Raw genomic sequence first — 26,479 nt, 5'->3', positions numbered from 1 at the left:
GGGGCATGTTTAAAACACAACTATGCACCAAAAATTTAACATAACTAATTAGCGTTTTACCCAGCCACATAATAATTTTAAAGTCTTTGCAAGAGGTAGTGCAAATAGGAGAGGAAACAAGGTGGGATTTTAGGATAAGTTGGGAGATAGTAAAGACACATGTTTTTAGTTTGACAATGTCTTCCTCTGTCTCTGTTTTAAGATAACTATTTCAAAAAACTTTATGGATGGTTTCTTTTCATTCTATTTAGAATTATTGAAATTTTGGAATGAAACCAAAAAATTTTCGAAGTCACGAATTGCTTTTAACATACTTGTCATAAAAGGAATATGTCAATTTCTCTTAAAGTTATAACATCTTAATTTTATAATCATGTTTAATATATTCTTTATTGGATGGCATTAAACTCAGGCTAATCATGAGTACTCTACAGCTCTTCAAGGCATAGTATTTGTTATAGTCTGTGTCAAGATCAGTAACCAACCCATAGCTTTACTGGTATACCATAGTTATTTAGCTATATGATAGCCTTGGAATTTGGGGACTTGAAAACGATCTTTAATGTGTACTTTATGTGTACTTAATTAACCAATTCCTTAAACCAAAAATGGAATGGACCTTCAGTATGGCATCATTCTCAAAGGGACTGGATTATTTAAATTAGCAAACGCAAGGGGATTTATTTCTTAGTCATGTTTTTTTTCTGAATTTAGTCACTCTCACCCCCCCCCATGTGCTAAAATTTTTTGCTCTTCTTTAGGCAAGTATGTTGGTCTTGAGTTTATGGCTTCCACAATTAAAAAATAATTAAAAGTGGTTATAACTATAAATCTTTTGCATAGATCTATAATAATCAAATCGCTATTTTATTTTTTTCATTTTTTATATTTTTTACATTCATTTATTTTTGAGAGACAGAGAGAGACAGAGCACAAGTGGGGGATGGGCAGAGAGAGGAGACACAGAATCCGAAGCAGGCTCCAGGCTCTAAGCTGTCAGCACAGAGCCCGACATGGGGCTTGAACTCACAAACCACGAGATCATGACCTGAGCTGAAGTTGGACGCTCAACCGACTGAGCCACCCAGGCGCCCCTCAAATGACTGTTTTAAAAAGTGTTCCAAAATGAAGACTACAGCTCACTTTCACATAAAACCTAAGATTCCTTTGTGTAGCCATTTACAATATTTTTTTAGTAAGAAAGTTTGGGATTTTCCAAGTGGCTGCTATCTTATCAAAAGGATTTCAAATACTGGATATAGTTGGTTTCTTAACAGCCTTGAGAATGATTAAACTATTTTTCTCTTTTCATACAAGACTGATAAGCTTATTGCAGTAGATAACAGTTCCTATGCAAATTTCAATTTGGTTTTTGTATCTGAGATAAGAATAGGAAAATAAAATTGAGTGAATGAATTAGATTTGGAATGCTTTATATACTCTAGTCTCCTTAAACCATTTTTGGAATAAAATGTGTGTAAACAATCAGACAAATATAGCTTGAATTCCTGATTCAGTGGGTTGGGGGGTAGAAAGAAATTATTTTTCAAATAGTAGTGGATATAATGCAAATTTAAGTTGTTCTTCAGGATGGAAACTACAACATTCACCCTTAGCAGATACTATAATTGAAAAAAAAAGCTTTAAAATGAGACAAAGATAAATATACTTTTTATTTCTAAGGGTCAGTACTTGGTAAATTCATTAACATCAAATAAAATAAATCTTTGGGTAAACTGATAAATAGCTTGCATATCAGCATTGATTTGAAACACCATTATATTGAGGTGGTAACTTAGAGAACTTGCATCTTGAATTATTCTGTGTACAACTGAACTAAATGTTTAGAATAATTTAACATAGTACAAGGATTAAGCAATAGAAATTAGTGTTAGCAACGGAGTAAACTTAATAAAAGTCCATTCTAAAGTAATCAATTTCTAAAAGTCTAAAAAACACGACACTAATAACCAAGAAATGTGGACTTTTCATGCTTATATACATGATAATTATACATGATAATGTATAGTTAGTGCAGTAGTAGTACGTCCTCTTAGATGTCTATATCCAAGATAAAACTCTTCTTAGGATTCTAACTTGTAAGACAAAAACTACCTTTGTAGAGCTAGTGGTCATACACAAGGAATGTATAAATAAAGAATTAAAAGCCTACAAAGTAAAACATGGACCAATATATGAAGGAATTTTGAGAGAAGCAGTATAGGTGAAAGAAATAGTATAAACACAAAGGCACTTCCATTTTGAACCACAGGATGTCGTTGTTCTCCAAGAAGAAGATTATTTTAACAGAAGAAAATTACCATTATTCACGGACCAGAAAGAATCTCCACTGTTCCGGTGTTTTAAAGACTATACACACCCATGTTGTTAAGATCCAGTAGAGATCTCAGGAACAGACTCAAAAGAAAGATCTAAAAGGACTACACATTTCCTCTCATGAAACGTTGATTTACTAACCTGAAACAGAGCAGGATGTTAGCTTCAGGATCAGGTGGCCAGGAAGTCAAGCGCTTGCTGCTCTCGGTTATGCTCCTTGCAGCATCGGAGGCCGAGAGCGGCCAAGTCCATTACTCTGTCCCGGAGGAAGCCAAACACGGCACCTTTGTGGGCCGCATCGCGCAGGACCTGGGGCTGGAGCTGGCGGAGCTGGTGCCGCGCTTTTTCCGAGTGGCGTCCAAAGGTCGCGGGGATCTTCTGGAGGTAAACCTGCAGAATGGTATTTTGTTTGTGAATTCTCGGATCGACCGCGAGGAGCTGTGTGGGCGGAGCGCGGAGTGCAGCATCCACCTGGAGGTGATCGTGGACAGGCCGCTGCAGGTTTTCCATGTGGAGGTGGAGGTGAAGGACATTAACGACAACCCGCCAATGTTCCCAGCGACACAAAAAAATTTGTTTATTTCCGAAACTAGGGCTCTTGACTCTCATTTTTCACTAGAGGGCGCATATGATGCAGATATCGGGGCCAACGCTCTGCTGACTTACAAACTGAGCCCCAACGAATATTTCTCTCTGGAAGTACCCACCAACGAGGAACAGGTAAAACCGCTCGAACTAGTACTAAAAAAATCTTTAGACAGGGAAGTCGCTTCAAAGCTTCTCTTGGTGCTCAAAGCAACCGATGGGGGCAAACCTGAGCTGACAGGTACCACAGAGTTACACATCACAGTGCTGGATGCAAATGACAACGCCCCAGTATTTGACAAAGCAGTCCATCGTGTAAAATTACTGGAGAATTCGAGAAACGGTACCCTGGTTATTAGACTTAATGCCTCGGATTTGGATGAAGGTTCCAACAGTCACATTCTTTATTCATTTGCAACTGATGTCTCCTCTAATACAGAAGCCTCTTTTCACATAGATTCAGATAGTGGAGAAATAAAAGTAAACGGAAAAATAGATTTTGAAGAAACTAAATTATGGAAACTTCAAATAGAAGCAGTTGACAAAGGAAATCCTCCGATGTTTGGTCACTGCACAGTCTTGATAGAAGTCTTGGATATTAACGATAATGCTCCGGAGTTGCTAGTGACTTCACTATCGCTGTCTGTTCCAGAGGATGCTCCACTGGGGACCGTCATCGCCCTAATCAGTGTAACTGACCGTGACGCTGGTGGCAACGGGCAAGTTACCTGCTCACTAACACCCCATGTCCCCTTCAAGCTGGTGTCCACCTTCAAGAATTACTATTCGCTGGTGCTGGACAGCGCCCTGGACCGCGAGAGCGTGGCGGACTATGCTCTAGTAGTGACAGCACGGGACGGGGGCTCGCCTTCGCTGTCGGCCACGGCCAGCGTGTCCGTGGAAGTGGCCGACGTGAACGACAACGCGCCGGCATTCGCGCAGGCCGAGTACACGGTGTTCGTGAAGGAGAACAACCCTCCCGGCTGCCACATCTTCACGGTGTCCGCGCGGGACGCGGACGCGCAGGAGAACGCGCTGGTGTCCTACTCGCTGGTGGAGCGGCGGGTGGGCGAGCGTGCGCTGTCGAGCTACGTGTCGGTGCACGCGGAGAGCGGCAAGGTGTACGCGCTGCAGCCGCTGGACCACGAGGAGCTGGAGCTGCTGCAGTTCCAAGTGAGCGCGCGCGACGCGGGCGTGCCTCCGCTGGGCAGCAACGTGACGCTGCAGGTGTTCGTGCTGGACGAGAACGACAACGCGCCCGCGCTGCTGCCGCTGCCTGGGGCGGGCGGCGCGGGCGGCGCCGTGAGCGAGCTGGTGTGGCGGTCGGTGGGCGCGGGCCACGTGGTGGCGAAGGTGCGCGCGGTGGACGCCGACTCGGGCTACAACGCGTGGCTGTCGTACGAGCTGCAGCCGGCGGCGGGTGGCGCGCGCAGCCCGTTCCGCGTGGCGCTGTACACGGGCGAGATCAGCACGACGCGCAGCCTGGACGAGGCGGACTCGCCGCGCCAGCGCCTGCTGGTGCTGGTGAGGGACCACGGCGAGCCGGCGCTGACGGCCACGGCCACCGTGCTGCTGTCGCTGGTGGAGAGCGGCCAGGCGCCCAAGGCCTCGTCGCGGGTGTTGGCGGGCGCCGCCGGCGCGGAGACGGCGCTGGTGGATGTCAACGTGTACCTGATCATCGCCATCTGCGCGGTGTCCAGCCTGCTGGTGCTCACGCTGCTGCTGTACGTGGCGCTGCGGTGCTCGGCGCCGCCCAGCGAGGGCGCGTGCGGGCCGGGGAAGCCCACGCTGGTGTGTTCCAGCGCGGTGGGGAGCTGGTCGTACTCGCAGCAGAGGCGGCAGAGGGTGTGCTCTGGGGAGGGTCCGCCCAAGACCGACCTCATGGCCTTCAGCCCTTGTGTTCCTCCCGGTTCAAGTTCTGGAGATAGTGGAGAACAACAGGATATTTTCGGGAATGATGTAAGTACAGTAATTCTGGAACATATTTTATGCCTTTTGATATCAATTGCATAGTATGTTCAGCAATATTATTGTAAATTTATTACTTCATTTATTTGTTTCTGGTTTTTTCCCTTGGGGTGGTTTATTTTAAAGCACATTGGAAGTCCATCCGTTTTCATTACTTTTCACTAAAGTCTTCATGAACATGCCTGGAACATTATTTATTTGCTGGAAATAATGAGAGTGGTAGTAATTGCAATAATGAAACAGATGGCTAACACTTTCTATAAATGAAGGTTAAATCCTCCTGTAAAGAAAACAAGGATCACTCATGGGAAATGGAGGATATGGGCAAAGCTTACATCTTCTAGTTTTCAACTTTGCAGCAAGTTCATTCTTCCTATTTATTTTCTTATTCTAATTGATGTCCTCCACTAATTATATTAAATGTATTCAAAATTACCACAATAACGCATAACTTCATAATTTAGTTATTTTGAGTTTGAAATCTATTTAAATCCTTACTTTTCTATAAACTATACGCTTATTACTAATGGGCATGGGCTGTTGAGGTGGCTTCCTTTTATAAATAATTTCGTTTCTTTATCATCAATGGCATGCTTCTTTGAGATACTGGGTGAAGTTTCAGCCTTACCTTTGAAGAGGACTTTACTTTTTTGTCTTTAAGTCTCTCACAATTTCAAGCTTATTTTCTTCATAGTCTTCAGCTGCTTCAGATAAACTACATTTTTTATGTAATTCTTTTTTTTATGTTTGTTTTTGAGAGAGCACAAGCAGGGCAGGGGCAAACAGAAGGGGACAGAGGATCCCAAGAGGGCTCTGTGTTGACATCAGTGAGCCTGATGTGGGGCTTGAACTTAACGAACTGAACACCAAATGGCAAGACCATAACTTGAACCAAAGTCAGTTGCTCAACCAACTGAGCCACCCAAGTGCTCTTTTCTTTACTTCTCAATATAATTTCAGTTTTGCTAATTGCCTGTTGAATCTATTGCTGCTGTCCTCCATATTAATTCATTGATTTCCATTTATTTGGAAGATTTATTTTATATTTGATCATATTTATGCTTCTTACATTCATGGGACTCATTATGAGGCTGTATGGAAATTTTTTAGGGTAGGGTAGAAAAAATCACACTCCTTTGTGTTTTGAGTTTAAGAGAGTGTTCCCATAATGGGGAAAGGTGATACTGATTCATGTGTTCCCCAAGCCACTTGGTCACTGAAATGACTTTGGTTTAAACAGCTTATGCATAACAACCATGGAATATACACAAAGGCACTTCTATTTGACAATGATGTTGATCACATTTCACAATTTAACATTGTATACTGTAGATACATTTGATGCAAACTTTTTTTTTGTCCAAAAGGTATATTTATGTGAATTGCTTAAAGAATCACAGAGGGGGTGCCTGGGTAGCTCCGTTGGATAAGCCTCTGACTCCATCTCACCTCAGGTCATGATCTGTCACTTCCTGAGTTTGAGCCTTGCATCAGGCTCTGCTCTGGCATCGTGGAGCCTGCTTCAGATTCTGTCCCTCCCTCTCTCTCTCTCTATCTCTGATGTAAAAGTTTATTATTATTATTTTTTTGCTCCAGTGTACAAGTTAGAGATCTTTTAACTATATTGTGTGAAAAATAAGTTATATATATTTATATATGGAGTAGAATGATGTTATGAATAGGGTGAAGTTAATAGAAATGGTGAGACGTCATTAGTGACCATTTTATACCCAGGAAAAAAAGATGATTTCTATGAAGATGAACATTAGGAAATCTTCAGAAAAGGAAAAACCAGGGCCTAGTATATCACACTGAAATTCTCTTCCTCCAAAGCTACAAAATAGAACAAGAACAAAGTCACTAGCTATAAATAAACCACTACTATTTGAACTATTTCAGTTTATTAGACAATATGCAAAGACTTAAAATATATAATTTTATTTCATCTTTATAACAACTTGTGAAGTACACGTGACTACCTGAATTTTAAAGATGAACTAAGCAATGGGAAGATATTTGTGTAGCTAGTCTACTGCCATTCCGCTAGCACATGATAAAGTTAAAACTCAAATGCATATCTTTTGATTCCAGAGCCATTCTTTTATTCACCATAGAGCTTACTACAGTAAATCTTTTCTTTGATCAGGCATAGTTTTGGCTCGGAAGGTCAAGCACAAACTGTTTACAAGTGAATCCTTCTTTCTGTTTTGCTTAAGAAAAAGCCTTCATGATTATTGTCATATTTAATTTTGTAGAATGTCATAATTGAGATCAGAATTGAGTTTTTTAATGTTAAGTGATTTTTTTCTCAGAAGAGTTTGTGATCACATTATCATGTCTTCATGCCACATTGGGATAGGTATTTATATTATTCAATCAGTAGATAATGAAGAATTGCCATTGTAAAGACTATATATATATTTTTGGAAGTAATATAAATAAGAATTATTTAATATGTGAGAAAATCCATAAGATTCTGATCTGCAATGTTCTAGCAAAACACTAAAGCCAAATGACAAATATGAAAATGACCCTGCCCTTTTCATGCTATGAATAAGGATGTTTTGGACAAATATAAGTGATAATATGATTATTTCCAGGATCCTGAACATCCACAAAGGATTCAATAAGTGTTTCCAAAATGTCATACTTCAGTAACAGCTTTAAGGTGTATATTGCCCTGAAAATCTTTGAATCTGTGTAGGTTTTTCAGAATTCAGTCTTGTTATCTGTAAGATTTGTGCTCACTGAACAAATGATCTGTGATCAAATAACTGTGTATACTTTAATGAGCAATGATAGCAAACAGTGAACATCAATGAGTATATCCTATAATTTTGATAATACAATGTTGACTACTACTTCTAATCCATTGATTTTTAAGAACCTCCTGGGTTTCTAAGTATGTTTCAAGATTAGTTTCTCTGTTTTATGTTTTCAATAATAATGTTACCAGACTTGTTATGCTATATTAGTGGATTATGAAGACTAGAAGAACATTAAATCATGCACTCTAATATATGGCTAGCAGGACCTACAGTTGAAACTTAATACTAATCAGATTGGTTTAGTAAAGGTCAGGCACAAAGTTCCTTTCAATCAATTTTACTGAATCAATGTTAAGAACAATATTGATATGAACTTCTTGACATTAGCTTATTGCCAGATCTTGAGCCCATCCCCAAAGATGAATTCAAAGATAGTATGATCTCTTTTATATGAGCTAGTTGAGATGGTGATACCTGAACGATCACAGCCAAAATGCAAAAGATGGGTCATTGGTTTATACAACACATCAACTCTTTTTAAAAAGTGTTTATTTTTAGAGAAAGAGAGCGAGTGGGGGGTGGGGGGCAGAGAGAGAGGGAGAGAGAGAATCCCAAGTAGGCTCTGCACTGTCAGTGCAGAGCCTGACAGACATGGGACACGATTTTACAACCATGAGATCATGACCTGAGTTGAAATTAAGACTTGGATGCTTAACTGATTGAGATACCCAGGCAGCCCTATATCAAACTCTTTTGTGACTTGGTGTTCATCTTACATCCTTTCAGAAACTCAAAAAAAAAAAAAAAACCCACTACCATATTACTGGAGAGTAATTGGTAAAATGACATCTGGTTTTAATTCAAACATGTAATATTATCTAGCTTGGGTAACCTTTCTGATGTTTATCTCTTTATCTACCTTTCAGGACTCCATACTGCATGTAACGTTGCAATCCCCAATTTCTGTAATGAAATGATTGGCGATCTCTTGCTTCCTTTTTCTCCAAAATAAATCTAACATGTTTCGGATAGCATGTTAAATCTACTGTTAATGTAGTCTAATGTTATATTTTGATTAGAGGCCCTTATAACTGATTGCTTCACACATGCATAAGAAAATTCAGTGTTATAAAAAGTGAAGAGTCTGCTTTACTAATTTTTGATTTTTTGTCATTTTTTAAATATGAAATTTATTGTCAAATTGGTTTCCATACAAAACCTGCTTTATTAGTTTCTTAAGAAGGAATTTTGCATTTACTAAGAATTCTAACAGGATGATAATATCAGCCATAGTGTATATATATGTGTGTGTGTGTGTTCAAGATAAAGAAAAATACTAACATACATATACATGTACTAGTAATTTTTGTATGCCATTTAAATATTTTTATTTATTATTTATTTATTATTATTTTTTAGATATGGGCCTGTTATATTGTAACATTTCAAAAGGTATTATTTATTTATTTATTTATTTATTTAAATATGAAATTTATTGTTAAATTGGTTTCCATACAACACCCAGTGCTCATACCAACAGGTGCCCTCCTCAATACCCATCTCCCACCCCCCATAAACCCTCAGTTTGTTTTCAGTTTTTAAGAATCTCTTGTGTTTTGGCTCCTTCCTTCTCTAACCTCTTTTTAAATATTTTTAAATCAGAGATGAATCAGCAAAATCATACAACAAGCGGTGCCCGGGTTGCTCAGTCAGTTAAGCATCCAACTTTGGCTCAGGTCATGATCTCACAGTTTGTGGGTTCACGCCTCATGTCAGGCTGTGTGCTAACAGCTCAGAGCCTGGAGCTTGGTTCAGATTCTGTGTCATCCTCTCTCTCAAAAATAAACATTAAAAAAAAATTAAATCCTACAACAAAATACTCAAGCTATAATGATCTTTATTCTAAATAACTTTCTACTTTAAAACTTCCATTATATTCTCTTTTGACTCCTTTAATTCCAAGTCTATATGAAAAGACAGAAGACACATAACCAAATTACATCTTCATGCAATGAAAACTTGTATCAACAATTCCCATTTTCTACTTGGTGTTTTATGAAATTGAATTTACACAAACAGTAAAGTCATTTGTCATTTGGTTGAATTGTTTGGTTATTTTCTCCATATATATTTAGCACAGTATTAGGTACTTACAGGAGTTAATTAGAAATTATTTCCCTTGTTATGGATGAACTTATGATCCCAAACCCAGAATTGTTTCAACAAGGAGCAGGTCAGCTATTTTCATGTATATATCTTGACAGATATACATAAACCAATGTTGGTGACTTGGAAATACCAACATGGCACACACATTTTCATGGTGTTTTTTATTTATTTCATTGAATTATAATAAAATTTATTTTATAATTGAAAGACACCTTCTATATCATTAACATAAAGGTTTTGATACCTCACATTTTGATTCCTCACATAATTTTTGATACCTCACATAATACTGTTAATGCAACTTACCTGATAAACCATGTGTGTCAAATATAATTTAATCTACATCCATAGACTTTTCCATTATGAATTGTGTTTTAAACATTAAATTTGAAAAAATATTTTTGTTTTTCAAAGGATATAGGATTGTAACAAAAACAAATGTATATAACAAAAATAATTGGAATTAAATAGATATGAATAGAAGGCAAGTGCACATAGATAAGAACACAACATGCAGAACTTAAAGACTAAAGAGTTGTTATTAAAATCTCAAATTGGTCTTTGAGTTTCCTAGCAGCCAAAGTAACAAGAGAGACTAGAAGTAAAGCAATTCAAATTGGATAACATTTTGATATGAGAAGTAGTATCTTTAGGAAATGTTTAACCCTACCTTTTCATAAGGCTACCTGGAGAATTAAACTCTGTGTGTATTTATGTAGATAAGTAAAATAACAATTTTATAACTCTAAATCAAACATAAGAACAAAAATTTCAATTTCATAATTAAGAATAAAATGCCATTTTCCACATACCATCGGTTTCAATATAACTTATAATACGAGTGTTCCCTAAATAAGCACTTTGGAAATATTATTTTGGGAGTAAAATAATATGAAACGTGTGAAGTTTATTATATTTTTCTCTTTAAGTAAAATTCTATAATGTATGGTGTAGTGTACAGTACTCACTATTCAGGCGCAAGGTGTCGCTCTTTACTTGGTGGAAGTAGTTCTTTCAAGGGTTGGTCTGACCGGCCAGGAACGCCCCGTACAAAAACGACTCCATCATGCCTAACGCTACTGTTAAAGGATTCTTTGAAACTTCTCAAAAATTCAGCTAGATTTTTAACCCTTAACTGGAGTCTCTGGTACTGTAAGTGTGAGAACCTTAATTTGGAAGTCAATGTCGTATGCGATGTTTGACTCTCAAAGAAGGGGATTGCGCACTCGGCGTCTGCTGCTGTCACTTCTGCTGCTCACAGTCTGGGAAGCTGGGAGCGGCCAGGTCCACTACTCGGTTCAGGAAGAGGCCAAACACGGCACTTTCGTGGGCCGAATTGCCCAGGACCTAGGGCTGGAGCTGGCGGAGCTGGTGCCGCGCCTTTTCCGGGTGGCGTCCAAAGGCCGCGGGGACCTTCTCGAGGTAAATCTGCAGAATGGCATTTTGTTTGTGAATTCTCGGATCGACCGGGAGGAGCTGTGCGGACAGAGCGCAGTGTGCAGCATCTACCTGGAGGTGATCGTGGACAGGCCGCTGCAGGTTTTCCATGTGGAAGTGGAAATAAGGGATATTAACGACAATCCACCCGTGTTCTTTCTCAGAGAACAAAAGCTGCTGATTCCTGAATCTAAGCAACCCGACTCTCATTTTCCTCTAGAGGGAGCTTCTGATGCAGATATAGGAGAGAATGCTCTATTGACCTACAGACTAAGTCAAAATGAGTATTTTTCTTTACAACTACCAACACATAGTAAGCAGACTAAAAGACTGTCGCTTACATTAAAGAAATATCTGGATCGAGAGAAAACTCCAGAACTTAATTTGCTACTGACAGCTGCAGACGGGGGAAAACCAGAGCTCACTGGCACCATTCAGCTTTTCATCCACGTCTTGGATGTTAACGACAATGATCCAGAATTTGAGCAATCAGAATACAAGGTGAGATTGATGGAAAACGCAGCTAAAGAAACTTTTGTGATAAAGCTAAACGCCACAGATAGAGATGAAGGAGTGAATGGAGAGGTAACATACTCCTTGATGTCAGTTAAACCCAATGGAAAACTCTTATTTACACTAGATGAAAATAGCGGAGAAGTGAGGGTCAATGGAACTTTAGATTATGAAGAAAACAAGTTTTATGAAATTGAAGTACAGGCTACAGATAAAGGGAATCCCCCAATGGCAAGTCACTGTACAGTCTGGGTAGAGATCTTAGACGCCAATGATAATGCCCCTGAAGTCACCTTGACTTCCCTGTCTCTCCCTGTACGAGAGGACACTCAGCCCAGCACGGTCATTGCGCTGATCAGTGTATCCGACCGTGACTCCGGTGCCAACGGACAAGTGATCTGTTCTCTAACGCCCAACGTACCTTTCAAGATCGTGTCCACGTTCAAGAACTATTATTCACTAGTGCTGGACAGCGCCCTGGACCGCGAGAGCGTGGCGGACTATGCTCTAGTAGTGACAGCACGGGACGGGGGCTCGCCTTCGCTGTCGGCCACGGCCAGCGTGTCCGTGGAAGTGGCCGACGTGAACGACAACGCGCCGGCATTCGCGCAGGCCGAGTACACGGTGTTCGTGAAGGAGAACAACCCTCCCGGCTGCCACATCTTCACGGTGTCCGCGCGGGACGCGGACGCGCAGGAGAACGCGCTGGTGTCCTACTCGCTGGTGGAGCGGCGGGTGGGCGAGCGTGCGCTGTCGAGCTACGTGTCGGTGCACGCGGAGAGCGGCAAGGTGTACGCGCTGCAGCCGCTGGACCACGAGGAGCTGGAGCTGCTGCAGTTCCAAGTGAGCGCGCGCGACGCGGGCGTGCCTCCGCTGGGCAGCAACGTGACGCTGCAGGTGTTCGTGCTGGACGAGAACGACAACGCGCCCGCGCTGCTGCCGCTGCCTGGGGCGGGCGGCGCGGGCGGCGCCGTGAGCGAGCTGGTGTGGCGGTCGGTGGGCGCGGGCCACGTGGTGGCGAAGGTGCGCGCGGTGGACGCCGACTCGGGCTACAACGCGTGGCTGTCGTACGAGCTGCAGCCGGCGGCGGGTGGCGCGCGCAGCCCGTTCCGCGTGGCGCTGTACACGGGCGAGATCAGCACGACGCGCAGCCTGGACGAGGCGGACTCGCCGCGCCAGCGCCTGCTGGTGCTGGTGAGGGACCACGGCGAGCCGGCGCTGACGGCCACGGCCACCGTGCTGCTGTCGCTGGTGGAGAGCGGCCAGGCGCCCAAGGCCTCGTCGCGGGTGTTGGCGGGCGCCGCCGGCGCGGAGGCGGCGCTGGTGGATGTCAACGTGTACCTGATCATCGCCATCTGCGCGGTGTCCAGCCTGCTGGTGCTCACGCTGCTGCTGTACGTGGCGCTGCGGTGCTCGGCGCCGCCCAGCGAGGGCGCGTGCGGGCCGGGGAAGCCCACGCTGGTGTGTTCCAGCGCGGTGGGGAGCTGGTCGTACTCGCAGCAGAGGCGGCAGAGGGTGTGCTCTGGGGAGGGTCCGCCCAAGACCGACCTCATGGCTTTTAGCCCCAGCCTTCCTCCAGGCCTGGATAGAGAAGTCGAAGGGCAAAGTCAAGAGGCAGGATCAAATCATCCTGGGCAGGTGAGTTCTATAGATTCCTCTTCTTTTGAAGTCTATGTTAAATTTGAAAAATCCAGTTTATTTCATAGAAAAATTTAATGAATACTCTGTTTTGAGTATTAATGTTTTAAATGAGTATGAAGTTTTTAAAGAACAATTTCCTTTAGTGAAATGTCAAATGGGATAAAAATCCAATTTTAATCATGAGAAGAATCAGGTTTTTAGCCAATAAATGTCCCATTTCTCCTAATGTTTTGGTATAAAATAGTGAAAGAAGATGTTTCTCCTCTCATCACTTTATGAGCAACAATTTCTAATTTTCTTTTTTTAATTAATTTTTTAAATTTACATACAAGTTAGTTAGCTTATAGTGCAACAGTGATTTCAGGAATAGATTCCTTAATGCTCCTTACCCGTTCAGCCCACCCCCCTTCCCACAACCCCTCCAGTAACCCTCTGTTTGTTCTCCATATTTAAGAGTCTCTTATGTTTTGTTCCTCTCTCTGCTTTTATATTACTTTTGCTTCCCTTCCCTTACGTTCATGTTTTGTATCTTAAAATTCTCATATGAGTAAAGCCATATGATATTTGTCTTTCTCTAATTTCGCTTAGCATAATACCCTCTAGTTACATCCATGTAGTTGTAAATGGCAAGATTTCATTCTTTTTGACTGCCGAGTAATACTCCATTGTATATATATATATATATATATATATATATATATATATATATATATATACCACATCTTCTTTATCTATTCATCTGTCTACATTTGGGCTCTTTCCATATTTTGGCTATTGGCATTGTGCTGCTATCAACATTGGGGTGCATGTGCCCCTTTGAAACAGCATACATGTATCCCTTGGATAAATACCTAGTAGTGCAATTGCTGGGTCATGGGGTAGTTCTATTTTTAATTTTTTGAGGAACCTCCATACTGTTTCCCACATTGGCTGTGCCATTTTGCATTCCCACCAGCAGTGCGAAAGAGATCCTCTTTTTCTGCATCTTTGCCAACATCTGTTGTTGCCTGAGTTGTTAATGTGTTAACCATTCTGACAGGTGTGAGGTGGTATCTCATTGTGGTTTTGATTTGTATTTCCCTGATGATGAGTGATGTTGAGCATTTTTTCATGTGTCAGTTGGCCATCTGGATGTTTTCTTTGGAGAAGTGTCTGTTCATGTCTTTTGCCCATTTCTTCACTGGATTATTTGTTTTTTGGATGTTGAGTTTGATAAATTCTTTATAGATTTTGGTTACTAACCCTTTATCTGATATGTTGTTTGCAAATATTTTCTCCCATTCTATCGATTGCCTTTTAGTTTTGCTGATTGTTTCCTTCACTGTGCAGAAGCTTTTTATTTTGATGAGGTCCTAATGGTTCATTTTTGTTTTTGTTTCCGTTGCCTCTGGAGACATGCTGAGTAAGAAGTTGCTGTGGCCAAGATCAAAGAGGTTTTTGCCTGCTTTTTCCTCGAAGATTTTGATGGCTTTCTGTCTTACATTTAAGTCTTTCATCCATTTTGAGTTTATTTTTTGTGTATGGTGTAAGAAAGTGGTCCAGATTTATTTTTCTCTGTGTCACTCTTCAGTTTTCCCAGCACCACTTGCTGAAGAGACTGTCTTCATTCCATTCGCTATTCTTTCCTGCTTTGTCAGAGATTAGTTGGCCATACTTTTGTGGGTCTATTTCTGGGTTCTCTATTCTGTTCCATTGATCTGAGTGTCTGTTTTTGTGCCAACAATTTCTAATTTTCAATGACCTACCTAGACCACTTCATTTCATCTCTAATCCTCACTAATGTAGATAATCACTGTGGATCATTTCAATTTACTCATCCTCTTTGTCTTTTAACACAGCCTTTTACTTTTATATTTTCACATTATTAGGTTGCTTGAGTTTTCTCAGTTCAGCCTTGTGTCAAAGATTGAACATTAAGTCTGAAAAGATTTACCTTTCTTTTTCTGTGGCATTAAACATAGATCATACATTTATTGTCCATTAAATAATCTTTAGTTTTGCCTCAACTGATAAGTTAAAACCTGTTCTCATATTATTTGCAGTTAAAAATTAGTCTTGCATTTTTGTATGCTGTTTTCATTGAAATAATGTAATTAAAGGTTCTGTTGATTTATTTTTTAAGTTTTTAATGTTTATTTATTATTATTATTATTATTATTATTATTATTATTATTATTTTGAGAGATAGAGTGTGAGGGGGTAGAGGCAGAGAGACACGGAGACACAGAATCCGGAGCAGGCTCCAGGCTCTGAGCTGTCAGCACAAGAGCCCCACACAGGGCTCGAGGAATGCAAGATCATGACCTGAGGTGAAGTCTTCTGCTTAACCCACTGAGCCACACAGGCACCCCTGTTGATTTTTTTTTAAACCTGTAATGGGCACAGATTTATCTACAACACACTCAAACAGAACTCCCATATTTATGCTTGCAAAGTTTACTAGGCAAATAAAGTTATTCATATTACTCAACTAAGTCTTCAAACTTGCTGGAGACATACACATAGGGCTATAATATCTGCAATATATGCTAGTTGGCAGTCTTTCCTAAGCTTTGTGAATTCATATAGAAAGGAAAATGTTAAGTCTATTAAAGTGAAATGAAAATTACCATTTTGACTCCTCTCACATTTTAAATGTCCTGTCTTTAAATGCTTTCTCTAGTGCTTGTAAAATTTTCTTTCTATGTGGTATAATCACATCTGATGATTCTATCAAAGGTTGTTTACCTCTAGGTCATTCCTCTAATTCAGTGATCCTTAGCTATATGCAGGGTGGCACAATTACTGATCTCTTTGAGAATTTAATGAAATTAATATGTGGCTGTTCTCCCTTTAAAATTATAGGTTAAAATTTCTTTCTTTTATAGTAGGTAATTAAAATAAAATATAAAATGTCTCAGACTTAAAAGATTAAGCCATTGTATCATTTATGCAACTTTGTAAATATAATAAATGTGAATGTAGGGCACACATTATCATCCATCTCCAAATGAAGTTCTTAGAATGACTCAAGGTCATTTAAATTTAAGAAACAAAGATACTAGAATGATTTAAGTACATGTTAAATTTTTGTAAATTATTACTTTTATAGTACAAAAATAGTTGATGCACATTTTTAGATAATTCCAAATTACATGGACTATGTTCTACAAGTTTTGTGTCTTTTATACTTATTCTTAATTTCAAGATTACATTCAGTGGTGTAAAATTATAATTTCAACCATTTTCTAGTTTAGTTGTTTAAGTATTAAGCTAATTTTATATGTTCCTATCTTTTTAGTAATTTAATTATGTCTAATGGTGTGTAAGGACTACATAACACACTACTTTTTCAGTAAAGTTTCTTAGCAATCATTGTACATTGACTATTTTTGAAAATGAGAGATAGAAAATGAAGAAGCATGGTAGTGATATTAGACAATTTAAATAGTCCAATAGCATCAAAAAAAATTTTTTTGGTTAATTAAGAGCCAGTTTTATAGTTGATTTAAGTTATCTTATACTTGTAGAACCATTATTGATTATTTTTTTCCTGGTTCAATAAATATTTCTTATCTCAGTTCCTTTTGTTATATGTAAAAGGAATGGTGACTGATCATTGACTTTAAAGATTTTGACTTGAATTTTAATGAGCTTATACACTCTGTATTTAATTGCTCACAACTAGCTGTAGGATCTTATCTGTGTTGTGTTTTCCCTTAAAGGTGCTCTTGATTTAATTAATCAGATTATGAAAAGTCCTTTCTTTCTCCCTTACAATCGTAGTCACCATTCTGACTTTCTGAAGAGAAGCATATTTTGAGTGACTACTAACTGGCCTGATGGGAAAATTTTTAAAGGGAAACCAGAAGTTCATTGTAAAGTTGATATTCTTTTGATTTTAGTTACTGAGACTGGGCTCCAAAACATCTCACCAGTTCTTTTCATATTAGGGCTCCACTTCTACTTTAGACAATTGTGAAATTTGGAGGCTTTGATTCAACATTTTACAGGAAAATGCTTTCCTCCTGCTAGAATAAAACTTCACTGGATCTGTACCCAAGCCTCATTTTAACATGTTATGGGAATGAGAGCAGTTGTATGAAAAGTCATCACATTTGAGTATCAAGGAGCCAAAACAATGACATGCTTCATATTTATGTTGAATTCTCATATCTACCAGAAGTATGAATAAAATAATTTATATGAATGAAATATTCAGTTAATAGACATATCTTAGTTTCTTTTTCTTTACTAAATGAGGGATCCTTGAGTTTTCCCTAAAGTCCTACAATTAAGTGCTTGTGAAGGATAAAAGGCACTACAAGTGGGAATTGTAAGCAAAGTAAAGTCGAGGGTGATGTATATTATTCTTTGTTTTGTTCTCCGTGATAGGCAAAGAGTAGCTTTTTATGGCTATTTTATGATAGACTTTGAAGCAGAATATTTAATAATCTGAAGAATAATGGAAATGATTGTGCTTTGTTACTTCTATCATATACATTAAATAAATAGTCATTTACAAACGATCCATGAAAATATCCAAAAGTCAAAAAACTTAGTGTCCCGGGAAGTGGCTAAACCAAAAAGAACCTCAGGATCTTTCTTGTACTTACATAATCAGTCACATGATGTCGCTGTACACTCAGAAGGTGGAAAAGGAAAACTTTGTCTCGCGTTCAGCTTCCAACCACTGGCAGAATAGGATCGACTCCATATTGACCGGAACGCTGGGTAAATTTTATCAAACCTATACCTACGGAAAGGAAGACTGCTCACAAAGGTTCCCAGGCGAGCAATCCCTTAAAACTAACAGTCCCATCTCAGAGATCTCGTTAACTACAATGGTGTTTTCCTGGAGAGGAGGCCCAGGAGCCCGGCGATTGCTCCTGGCGCTTCTGCTCCTTGCAGCTGGGAAATCTGGGAGCGGCCAGGTCCACTACTCGGTCCAGGAGGAGGCCAAACACGGCACTTTCGTGGGCCGCATCGCGCAAGACTTGGGGCTGGAACTAGCGGAGCTCGTACCGCGCTTTTTCCGTGTGGCGTCCAAAGGCCGCCGAGACCTTCTGGAGGTAAATCTGCAGAATGGCATTTTGTTTGTGAATTCTCGGATCGACCGAGAGGAGCTCTGTGGGAGGAGTGCCGAGTGTAGCATCCACCTGGAGGTGATCGTGGACAGGCCGCTGCAGGTTTTCCATGTGGAGGTGGAGGTGAAAGACATTAATGATAACCCGCCGGTGTTCAGAGAAGTAGAACAAAAGGTACTTATCTCTGAATCTGCACCTCTGGATTCTCATTTTCCTCTAGAGGGCGCTTCCGATGCGGACATCGGCGTAAACTCTCTTCTGACCTATAGGTTAGGTACAAATGAGTATTTTACTCTTAAATTAATAACGAAAAACGATAAAAGTATATTGCCTGAACTAGTTCTACGGAAGTCATTGGATAGAGAGGAGACGCCAGAACTTAATATATTGCTGACCTCCCAGGATGGCGGTAAACCCGAGCTAACAGGATCTGTTCAGATTAAAATAAGCATCCTGGATGTGAATGACAACGCTCCGGAGTTTGATAAGGCTGGCTATAGAGTAGTGCTGTTTGAAAATGTCCCAAACGGCACGAGAGTGATTCAATTAAATGCTTCTGATCTAGACGAAGGGGTCAATAGAGAAATTTCCTATGCAATCAGACTGATTTTGCCAGTGAGTGAGAAATGCATGTTTTCAATAAATGCAGAAACAGGTGAAATCAGAATTTATGGGATATTGGATTTTGAAGAGAATAATGAGTATGAAATTCAGGTTAACGCCATTGATAAAGGGATTCCTTCCATGGCAGGTCACTGCACAGTCCTAGTGGAAGTTCTGGACCTGAATGACAATACCCCTGAGGTAATGATTACTTCGTTGTCTCCCCCGGTGAGAGAGGATGTTCAGGTGGGCACTGTCATCGCCTTGATCAGCGTGTCCGACCGTGACTCTGGCGCCAACGGGCAGGTGACCTGCTCACTAACACCCCATGTCCCCTTCAAGCTGGTGTCCACCTTCAAGAATTACTATTCGCTGGTGCTGGACAGCGCCCTGGACCGCGAGAGCGTGGCGGACTATGCTCTAGTAGTGACAGCACGGGACCGGGGCTCGCCTTCGCTGTCGGCCACGGCCAGCGTGTCCGTGGAAGTGGCCGACGTGAACGACAACGCGCCGGCATTCGCGCAGGCCGAGTACACGGTGTTCGTGAAGGAGAACAACCCTCCCGGCTGCCACATCTTCACGGTGTCCGCGCGGGACGCGGACGCGCAGGAGAACGCGCTGGTGTCCTACTCGCTGGTGGAGCGGCGGGTGGGCGAGCGTGCGCTGTCGAGCTACGTGTCGGTGCACGCGGAGAGCGGCAAGGTGTACGCGCTGCAGCCGCTGGACCACGAGGAGCTGGAGCTGCTGCAGTTCCAAGTGAGCGCGCGCGACGCGGGCGTGCCTCCGCTGGGCAGCAACGTGACGCTGCAGGTGTTCGTGCTGGACGAGAACGACAACGCGCCCGCGCTGCTGCCGCTGCCTGGGGCGGGCGGCGCGGGCGGCGCCGTGAGCGAGCTGGTGTGGCGGTCGGTGGGCGCGGGCCACGTGGTGGCGAAGGTGCGCGCGGTGGACGCCGACTCGGGCTACAACGCGTGGCTGTCGTACGAGCTGCAGCCGGCGGCGGGTGGCGCGCGCAGCCCGTTCCGCGTGGCGCTGTACACGGGCGAGATCAGCACGACGCGCAGCCTGGACGAGGCGGACTCGCCGCGCCAGCGCCTGCTGGTGCTGGTGAGGGACCACGGCGAGCCGGCGCTGACGGCCACGGCCACCATGTTGCTGTCGCTGGTGGAGAGCGGCCAGGCGCCCAAGGCCTCGTCGCGGGTGTTGGCGGGCGCCGCCGGCGCGGAGGCGGCGCTGGTGGATGTCAACGTGTACCTGATCATCGCCATCTGCGCGGTGTCCAGCCTGCTGGTGCTCACGCTGCTGCTGTACGTGGCGCTGCGGTGCTCGGCGCCGCCCAGCGAGGGCGCGTGCGGGCCGGGGAAGCCCACGCTGGTGTGTTCCAGCGCGGTGGGGAGCTGGTCATACTCGCAGCAGAGGCGGCAGAGGGTGTGCTCTGGGGAGGGTCCGCCCAAGACCGACCTCATGGCCTTCAGCCCCAGCCTTCCACAGTCGGGAGAAGATTGTTTAAATTCTTCCAGTGAAGTAAGTCATTGATATTATTTAAGCATATTTGTTTTCTTTAATAACTTTTTGTTAGCGTATAAATAATCTTTTCTTTTTTCTTTGTGTTATCTTTTCTTTTTAAATTCATTTATTTTGAGAGAGAGAGAGAGAGAGAGAGACCAAGCAGGGAAGGGGCAGAGAGAAGGAGAGACAGAATCTTAAGCAGGCTCCACGCTGTCAGCACAGAACCCGAAGCAGGGCTGTATCTCACAAACCCTGGGGTCATTACCTGAGTGGAAATCAAGAGTCGGTTTAGCCTACCGAGCCGTCCCGGGGCACCCCTCAATTGAATCTTTTAAAGTGTAGGGGCGCCTGGGTGGCTCAGTCGGTTAAACGTCCGACTTCGGCTCAGGTCACGATCTCGCGCTCCGTGAGTTCGAGCCCCGCGTCGGGCTCTGGGCTGATGGCTCAGAGCCTGGAACCTGCTTCCGATTCTGTGCCTCCCTCTCTCTCTGCCCCTCCCCTGTTCATGCTCTGTCTCTCTCTGTCTCAAAAATAAATAAAACGTTAAAAAAAATAAAAAAAATAAATAAAAAATAAAGTGTATTTTACATCTTGTAATTTTTTTTTACCGCAAAAATATCCAGAGGCTTCTCTGACTAGAGAATAAAAACTTAAGTCATTCAGCCTGGTAGTGAAGGCCTTAAACTTTCCTGCCTTTGCCTACTACTATCTCACATATCTTTAGTTAGAACATGAAATATAGCATCATTCCATCAATAATTTTAATCATATATGGTATTGAAGTACACCACCTAGGTGGTTTCCTCCATTGTAGAAGTATAGGTATACTCTTTATTAGAGTTCCTTGAAAGATAACTTTTCTTTAAAAAAATTTTTTTTAAGTTTTCATTTATTTTTGAGAGAGACAGAGCATGAATGGGGGAGGGGCAGAGAGAGAGACACACACACAGAATCCGAAGCAGGCTCCAGGCTCTGAGCTGTCAGCACAGAGCCGGATGCAGGGCTCAAACCCACAAGCCGTGAGATCATGACCTGAGCTGAAGTTGGATGCTTAACTGACTGAGCCACCCAGGCACCCCAAGATAGATAACTTTTCAACTGGAAAGTGTTCCCTTTGGAGAGATAAGTATGAATAAATGAGCAGAGTTAGCTGTAGTGAATGTGTACTTGAAGGATAGAGCAGGGGAGATTCTGAAGGTAGGAAAACTAGTAAAGAATTTTTTTATTGTACTCTAGATATCAGGTAATGGAGACAAATCATGACAGTCAAAATGGATTGAAAGAAAAATGTACAAGAGTTATTGGCAAAGTAGAGGCAACCTAATAATGACCGATTCATTACAAATCATAAAAGAAAGACAAAAGTAGAGGACGACACTAATGTTTTTAGTTTGGTCACTTAGGAGGATGAGATTGCCAGTAACTGAGATGCAGGGTACAGTAGGAGAAACAGTTTGTGTATGGTTGTCCAGCTACCAAATGGAGAGAAACATTTAAGAAAATATTACTTTTGTGGTTCTTGGAGCATGCCATTATGATTGGAAATGTCATTTTGATCTGGAACTCAGGGGAGATTATAAAAGTAGATTTGGGAGTAATTCCCTTAGAGAACAACCTATGAAAGAATTAAATCAGAAGATATACATAACAAAATGAAATCAATGTGTCCAAGTAAAGAATTTAGGTGAATAGGTATGTTAGTTCCTGGGGTTGCTGTAGCAAATTACCAAAAACTGGCTGGCTTAAGACAACAAAAAATTACTCTCTCTCCACTCTGGGAACCAGAAGTCCAAAATTAAAGTTTTGGCAGGGCTGTACCCTCTGGAGCTTGAAAGGAAAATGTGTTATCTCTGATATCTCCTGATGGCTATCGGCATTCCTTGGCTTTTGGCCACACCACTCTGTCTCCCTGGTCACATTGCCTACTTTTCTTCTTCTTTTTTATTATTATAATAATTTATAGTTTTATATATTCAAAATCTGAATGTATCCATTGTTTATAAATGTAGATTCATAATTACAAGTCAAATCGGGTAGTATTTATAAGTCTGATCTATATCAAAAAGGTAAAAGTATTATTTATTATACTTATTATATAGCAATTTAATTTCTTTTGGACACAATAGAAACATATTTCTAGTTACACTCTTGGTTAAATTTATATTCCTTAGTGATGTGTTTATCCTCTGGAGTTATTACCGAGCATCAGAAATTCAGAGGAGAGGTTGAGGCTACACCTAAGACTTTAGTCAGAGATTCCAGTCTGTAATTATTGGGATGTCCATTACTCTTTTCAAAGCTACTATTTTTTTCCTGAATTTTGAGCCTTTAATATGGGCACAAGATTCTCCAAAATTTGAAGATTAAATTTTTTGCTTATGTTTATCTTTTTGATCCTTAAAACATTTAAAATGATTTTTTTGAGGTGTAAAACTTCTTTGTAAAGAAATACACAATGTTAAGAACTGTGTAGAATAAAAAACGTAAGCTTCAAATGCTGGTAAACATTAACAGTTGGAGCCTATATTTTCAGATCTTTTGTCTGTGAATTAATAGGTCAAATTATAGGTATTCTATATAAATACCTTCTATATTCTTATATATTCTATATAAATACCTTCTATATAAATACCTATAAATGTCACTTTTGTTCAATAATTCTGTCTCTATTTTTCTTCAAATGGTTTTTCAATTTGAACCCATTGCTAGAATAATTGTATAACATTCAAAAAAATTTAAAGTAAAATATCCTGTTCATTGCCACTATCACATAATTTTTTGATAAAAAAGTTTTATTTTTATTGGACTTTGTGCATATAATCTTTCCAATAAAACAAAAAGTAAAAAATAAAAAATAATATATTATAAACATGCATATATAATGATTGTTTTTTAATTCCATTAAGTAATACCATTATTTTTTATCATCCCTGTATTTATTTTATTTTAATTTAAATTTTAGGTAGTTAACATACAGTGAAATATTGGTTTCAGGAATAGAATTCATTGTTTCATCACTTACATACAGCACCCAGTGCTCATCACAACAAGTGTTCTCCTTAGTACCCATCATCCTGCCTAGCCCATCTCCCATCCTCCTCCCTCCATCAACCCACAGTTTGTTCTTTATCATTAAGATTCTCTTGTAGTTTGTTTCCCTCTCTTCTCTTCCCCCTCCTTCCCATATGTTCATCTGGTTTGTTTCTTAAATTCCACGTATGAGTGAAAGAAATCATATGGTATTTGTCTTTCTCTGATTGACTTATTTTGCTCAGCATAATATATCCTAGCTCTATCCACATCATTGCAAATGGCAAGATTTCATTCTTTTTGATGGCTGAATTACATATTTGTACATATATACTATATCTTCTTGTCCACTCATCAGTCTGGACATTTGGGCTCTCTCCATAGTTTGGCTATTGTTGATAATGCTGCTATAAACATTATGTTGCGTGTACCCCTTCAAATCTGTATTTTTGTATCCTTTGGGTTAATACCTAATAGTGCAATTGCTGGATTGTAGGGTAGTTCTATTTTTAGTTTCTTGAGGAACCTCTATACTGTTCTCCATAGTGGCTGCACTAGTTTGCATTCCCACCAACAGTGCAAGAGGATTCCTTTTGCTCTGCACCCTCAACAACACCTGTTGTTTCTTGTGTTGTTAATTTTAGCCATTCTGACATCTGTGAGGTGGTATCTCATTGTGGTTTTGATGTTTATTTCCCTGGTGATGAGTGATGTGGAGCATCTTTTCATGTATTAGTTAGCCATCTGTATGCCTTCTTTGGAAAAGTGTCTATTTATGTCTTCTACCCATTTTTTAACTGGGCTATTTATTTTTTTGGGTGTTGAGTTTGATAAATTCTTTACAGATTTTGGATACTAACTCTTTATCAAATATGTCATTACAAATATCTTCTCTTATTCTGTAGGTTGCCTTTTAGTTTTGTTGATTGTTTCCTTTGCTGTGCAGAAGCTTTTTATTTTGATGAGGTCCCAATAGTTCATCTTTGCTTTTGTTTACTTTGCCTTCAGCGACTTGCCTGGTAAGAAGTTGCTCTGATTGAAGTCAAAGAGGTTTCTGCCTGTGTTCTCCTCTAGTATTTTGATGGTTTCCTATCTCATATTTAGGTCTTTCACCCATTTTGAATTATTTTTGTGTATGGTGTAAAAAAGCGGTCCAGTTTCATTCTTCTGCATGTTGCCATCTAGTTTTCCCAACACCGTTTATTGAAGAGACTGTCTTTTTTCCACTGGATACTCTTTCCTACTTTGAAGATTAGTTGACTATATATTCGTGGGTTCATTTCTGGGTTTTCTATTCCATTCAATTGGTGTATGTGTCTGTTTTTGTGACAGTACCTTATCTTTGTAATACAGCTTGAAATCCAGAATTGTGATGCCTCTAGATTTTTTTTAAGGTTTGCTTTGGCTATTGGGGTCTTTTGTGATTCCATACAAATTTTAGGATTGTTTGTTCTAGCTCTTCGAAAAATGCTGGTGGTATTTTGACAAGGATTGCATTAAGTGTGTAGATTGCTTTGGGTAGTATAGACATTTTAACAATGTTTCTTCTCCAATCCACGAGCGTGGAATGCTTTTCCATTTCTTTGTGTCCTCTTCAATTTCTTTCATAAGTGTTCTATAGTTTTCAGAGTACAGATTTTTTATCTCTTTAGTTAGGTTTTTTCCTAGGTATCTTACTATTTTTGGTGAAGTTGCAAATGGGATCAATTCCTTGATTTCTTTTTCTGCTGCTTTGTTATTGGTGTATAGAAATGAAACAGATTTCTGGATGTTGCTTTTATATCCTGCGACTTTGCTGAGTTCATATATTAGCTCTAGAAATTTTTTGGTGGAGTTGTTCGGGTTTTCTACATAAGAGTATCATGTCGTCTGCAAGTAGTGAAAATTTGACTTCTTCCTTGCCAGTTCGGATGCCTTTTATTTCTTTTTGTTGTCTGATTGCTAAAGCTAAGATTTCCAGTACTATGTTAAATAGTAATGTTGAGAGTGGACATCCTTGTCTTGTTCCTGACCATAGGGGAAAGGCTGTTGGTTTTTCCCCATTGAGGATGATATCAGCTGTGGGTCTTTCATATATGGCCTTTATAAATTTGAGGTATTTTCCATCTATCCCTACATTATTGAGGTTTTTTTTTTAATCAAGAATGGTTGCTGTATTTTGTAAAAACATTGCCTCCTCTTCTGAATATCATCTTCTTCATATGTTTGTTTGCCTTATAAGGATACATGTGATTGCACTTTAGGGCCTACCTAGGTAATCCAGGCTAAGCTCCTTCTCTCAGGACCCTAAGCTTAATCACATAATTTTCCATAGAAAGTAATATTTGCAGGTTCCAGGGATTAAGATGTGGGCATATCTTTTAGGGGAGTTGCCATTCAACCCACTATAGTAAGCTAAAAATCACAAGGTAATACAACAAACAGCTGAAATAAAACTCAAAGTACAATACATCAAGTAAATGTTAGAAGTTTGAGGGGAAGAGGAGGAGATAAACAGAACAAACTCCCCCCCGCCAAGAAGTAGAAAGTTTAAATGTGTGTGTGTATAATATGTGTACATGTGTGTGTATACATATTTAAAGACACTTGAGTATTTTTGTAGTGTGAGGAAAAGAAGCAAGTAAAGAAGGAGATACTGAAGATGAGGCAGATTAAGAATGTAGATAAAGATGAAAAGTATGAAGGATAATGTTTTAAGAGGATAAGATTGGCTTTAAAAGTGGGGACCACTTTTCCTTAGTAGGCAATGAAAAAATAGAGAATATAAAGAAAAATGTTGATATAAGAAGAGAGCCATTAAATTTATGTTTGATTACTTATCTCTCTGGGTAAATTATCTGAGAATGAAATGGT

At 40.5% G+C, this 26,479-nt stretch overlaps 3 protein-coding genes across 3 annotated transcripts; all 3 read left to right on the top strand.

The window, feature by feature from the left end:
* The first annotated feature begins 1,974 nt into the window (after nt 1-1,974).
* On the top strand, nt 1,975-10,901 carry LOC132677259 (protocadherin alpha-10-like). The gene is made up of 2 exons (XM_078453190.1): nt 1,975-4,881; nt 10,782-10,901. The coding sequence occupies exons 1-2, from the start codon at nt 2,494-2,496 to the stop codon at nt 10,899-10,901; spliced, it is 2,508 nt and encodes an 835-aa protein (XP_078309316.1). The 5' UTR covers nt 1,975-2,493.
* On the top strand, nt 10,884-17,137 carry LOC132676862 (protocadherin alpha-11-like). The gene is made up of 2 exons (XM_078453164.1): nt 10,884-13,415; nt 17,123-17,137. The coding sequence occupies exons 1-2, from the start codon at nt 11,010-11,012 to the stop codon at nt 17,135-17,137; spliced, it is 2,421 nt and encodes an 806-aa protein (XP_078309290.1). The 5' UTR covers nt 10,884-11,009.
* A 1,089-nt stretch (nt 17,138-18,226) lies between these two features.
* On the top strand, nt 18,227-20,623 carry LOC132677484 (protocadherin alpha-12-like). The gene has a single exon (XM_060629308.2). It carries the CDS (start codon nt 18,242-18,244, stop codon nt 20,621-20,623), a length of 2,382 nt encoding a protein of 793 aa, XP_060485291.2. The 5' UTR covers nt 18,227-18,241.
* The last annotated feature ends 5,856 nt before the right edge of the window (nt 20,624-26,479 follow it).

Source organism: Panthera onca, chromosome A1 (genome assembly GCF_046562875.1).
Source record: "Panthera onca isolate mPanOnc1 chromosome A1, mPanOnc1 haplotype 2, whole genome shotgun sequence".
Lineage (NCBI taxonomy): Eukaryota > Metazoa > Chordata > Mammalia > Carnivora > Felidae > Panthera > Panthera onca.
The sequence above is the reverse complement of the archived record's forward strand: the minus strand, read 5'-3'. Positions and strand labels throughout refer to the sequence as shown.

Coding starts and splice junctions, on each gene's coding strand:
- LOC132677484 (XM_060629308.2), top strand. CDS start 18,242: ATGGTGTTTTCCTGGAGAGGAGGCCCAGGAGCCCGGCGATTGCTCCTG.
- LOC132676862 (XM_078453164.1), top strand. CDS start 11,010: ATGTCGTATGCGATGTTTGACTCTCAAAGAAGGGGATTGCGCACTCGG.
- LOC132677259 (XM_078453190.1), top strand. CDS start 2,494: ATGTTAGCTTCAGGATCAGGTGGCCAGGAAGTCAAGCGCTTGCTGCTC. Junction 4,882..10,781: donor AGGATATTTTCGGGAATGAT/GTAAGTACAGTA, acceptor TGTATGGTGTAG/TGTACAGTACTCACTATTCA.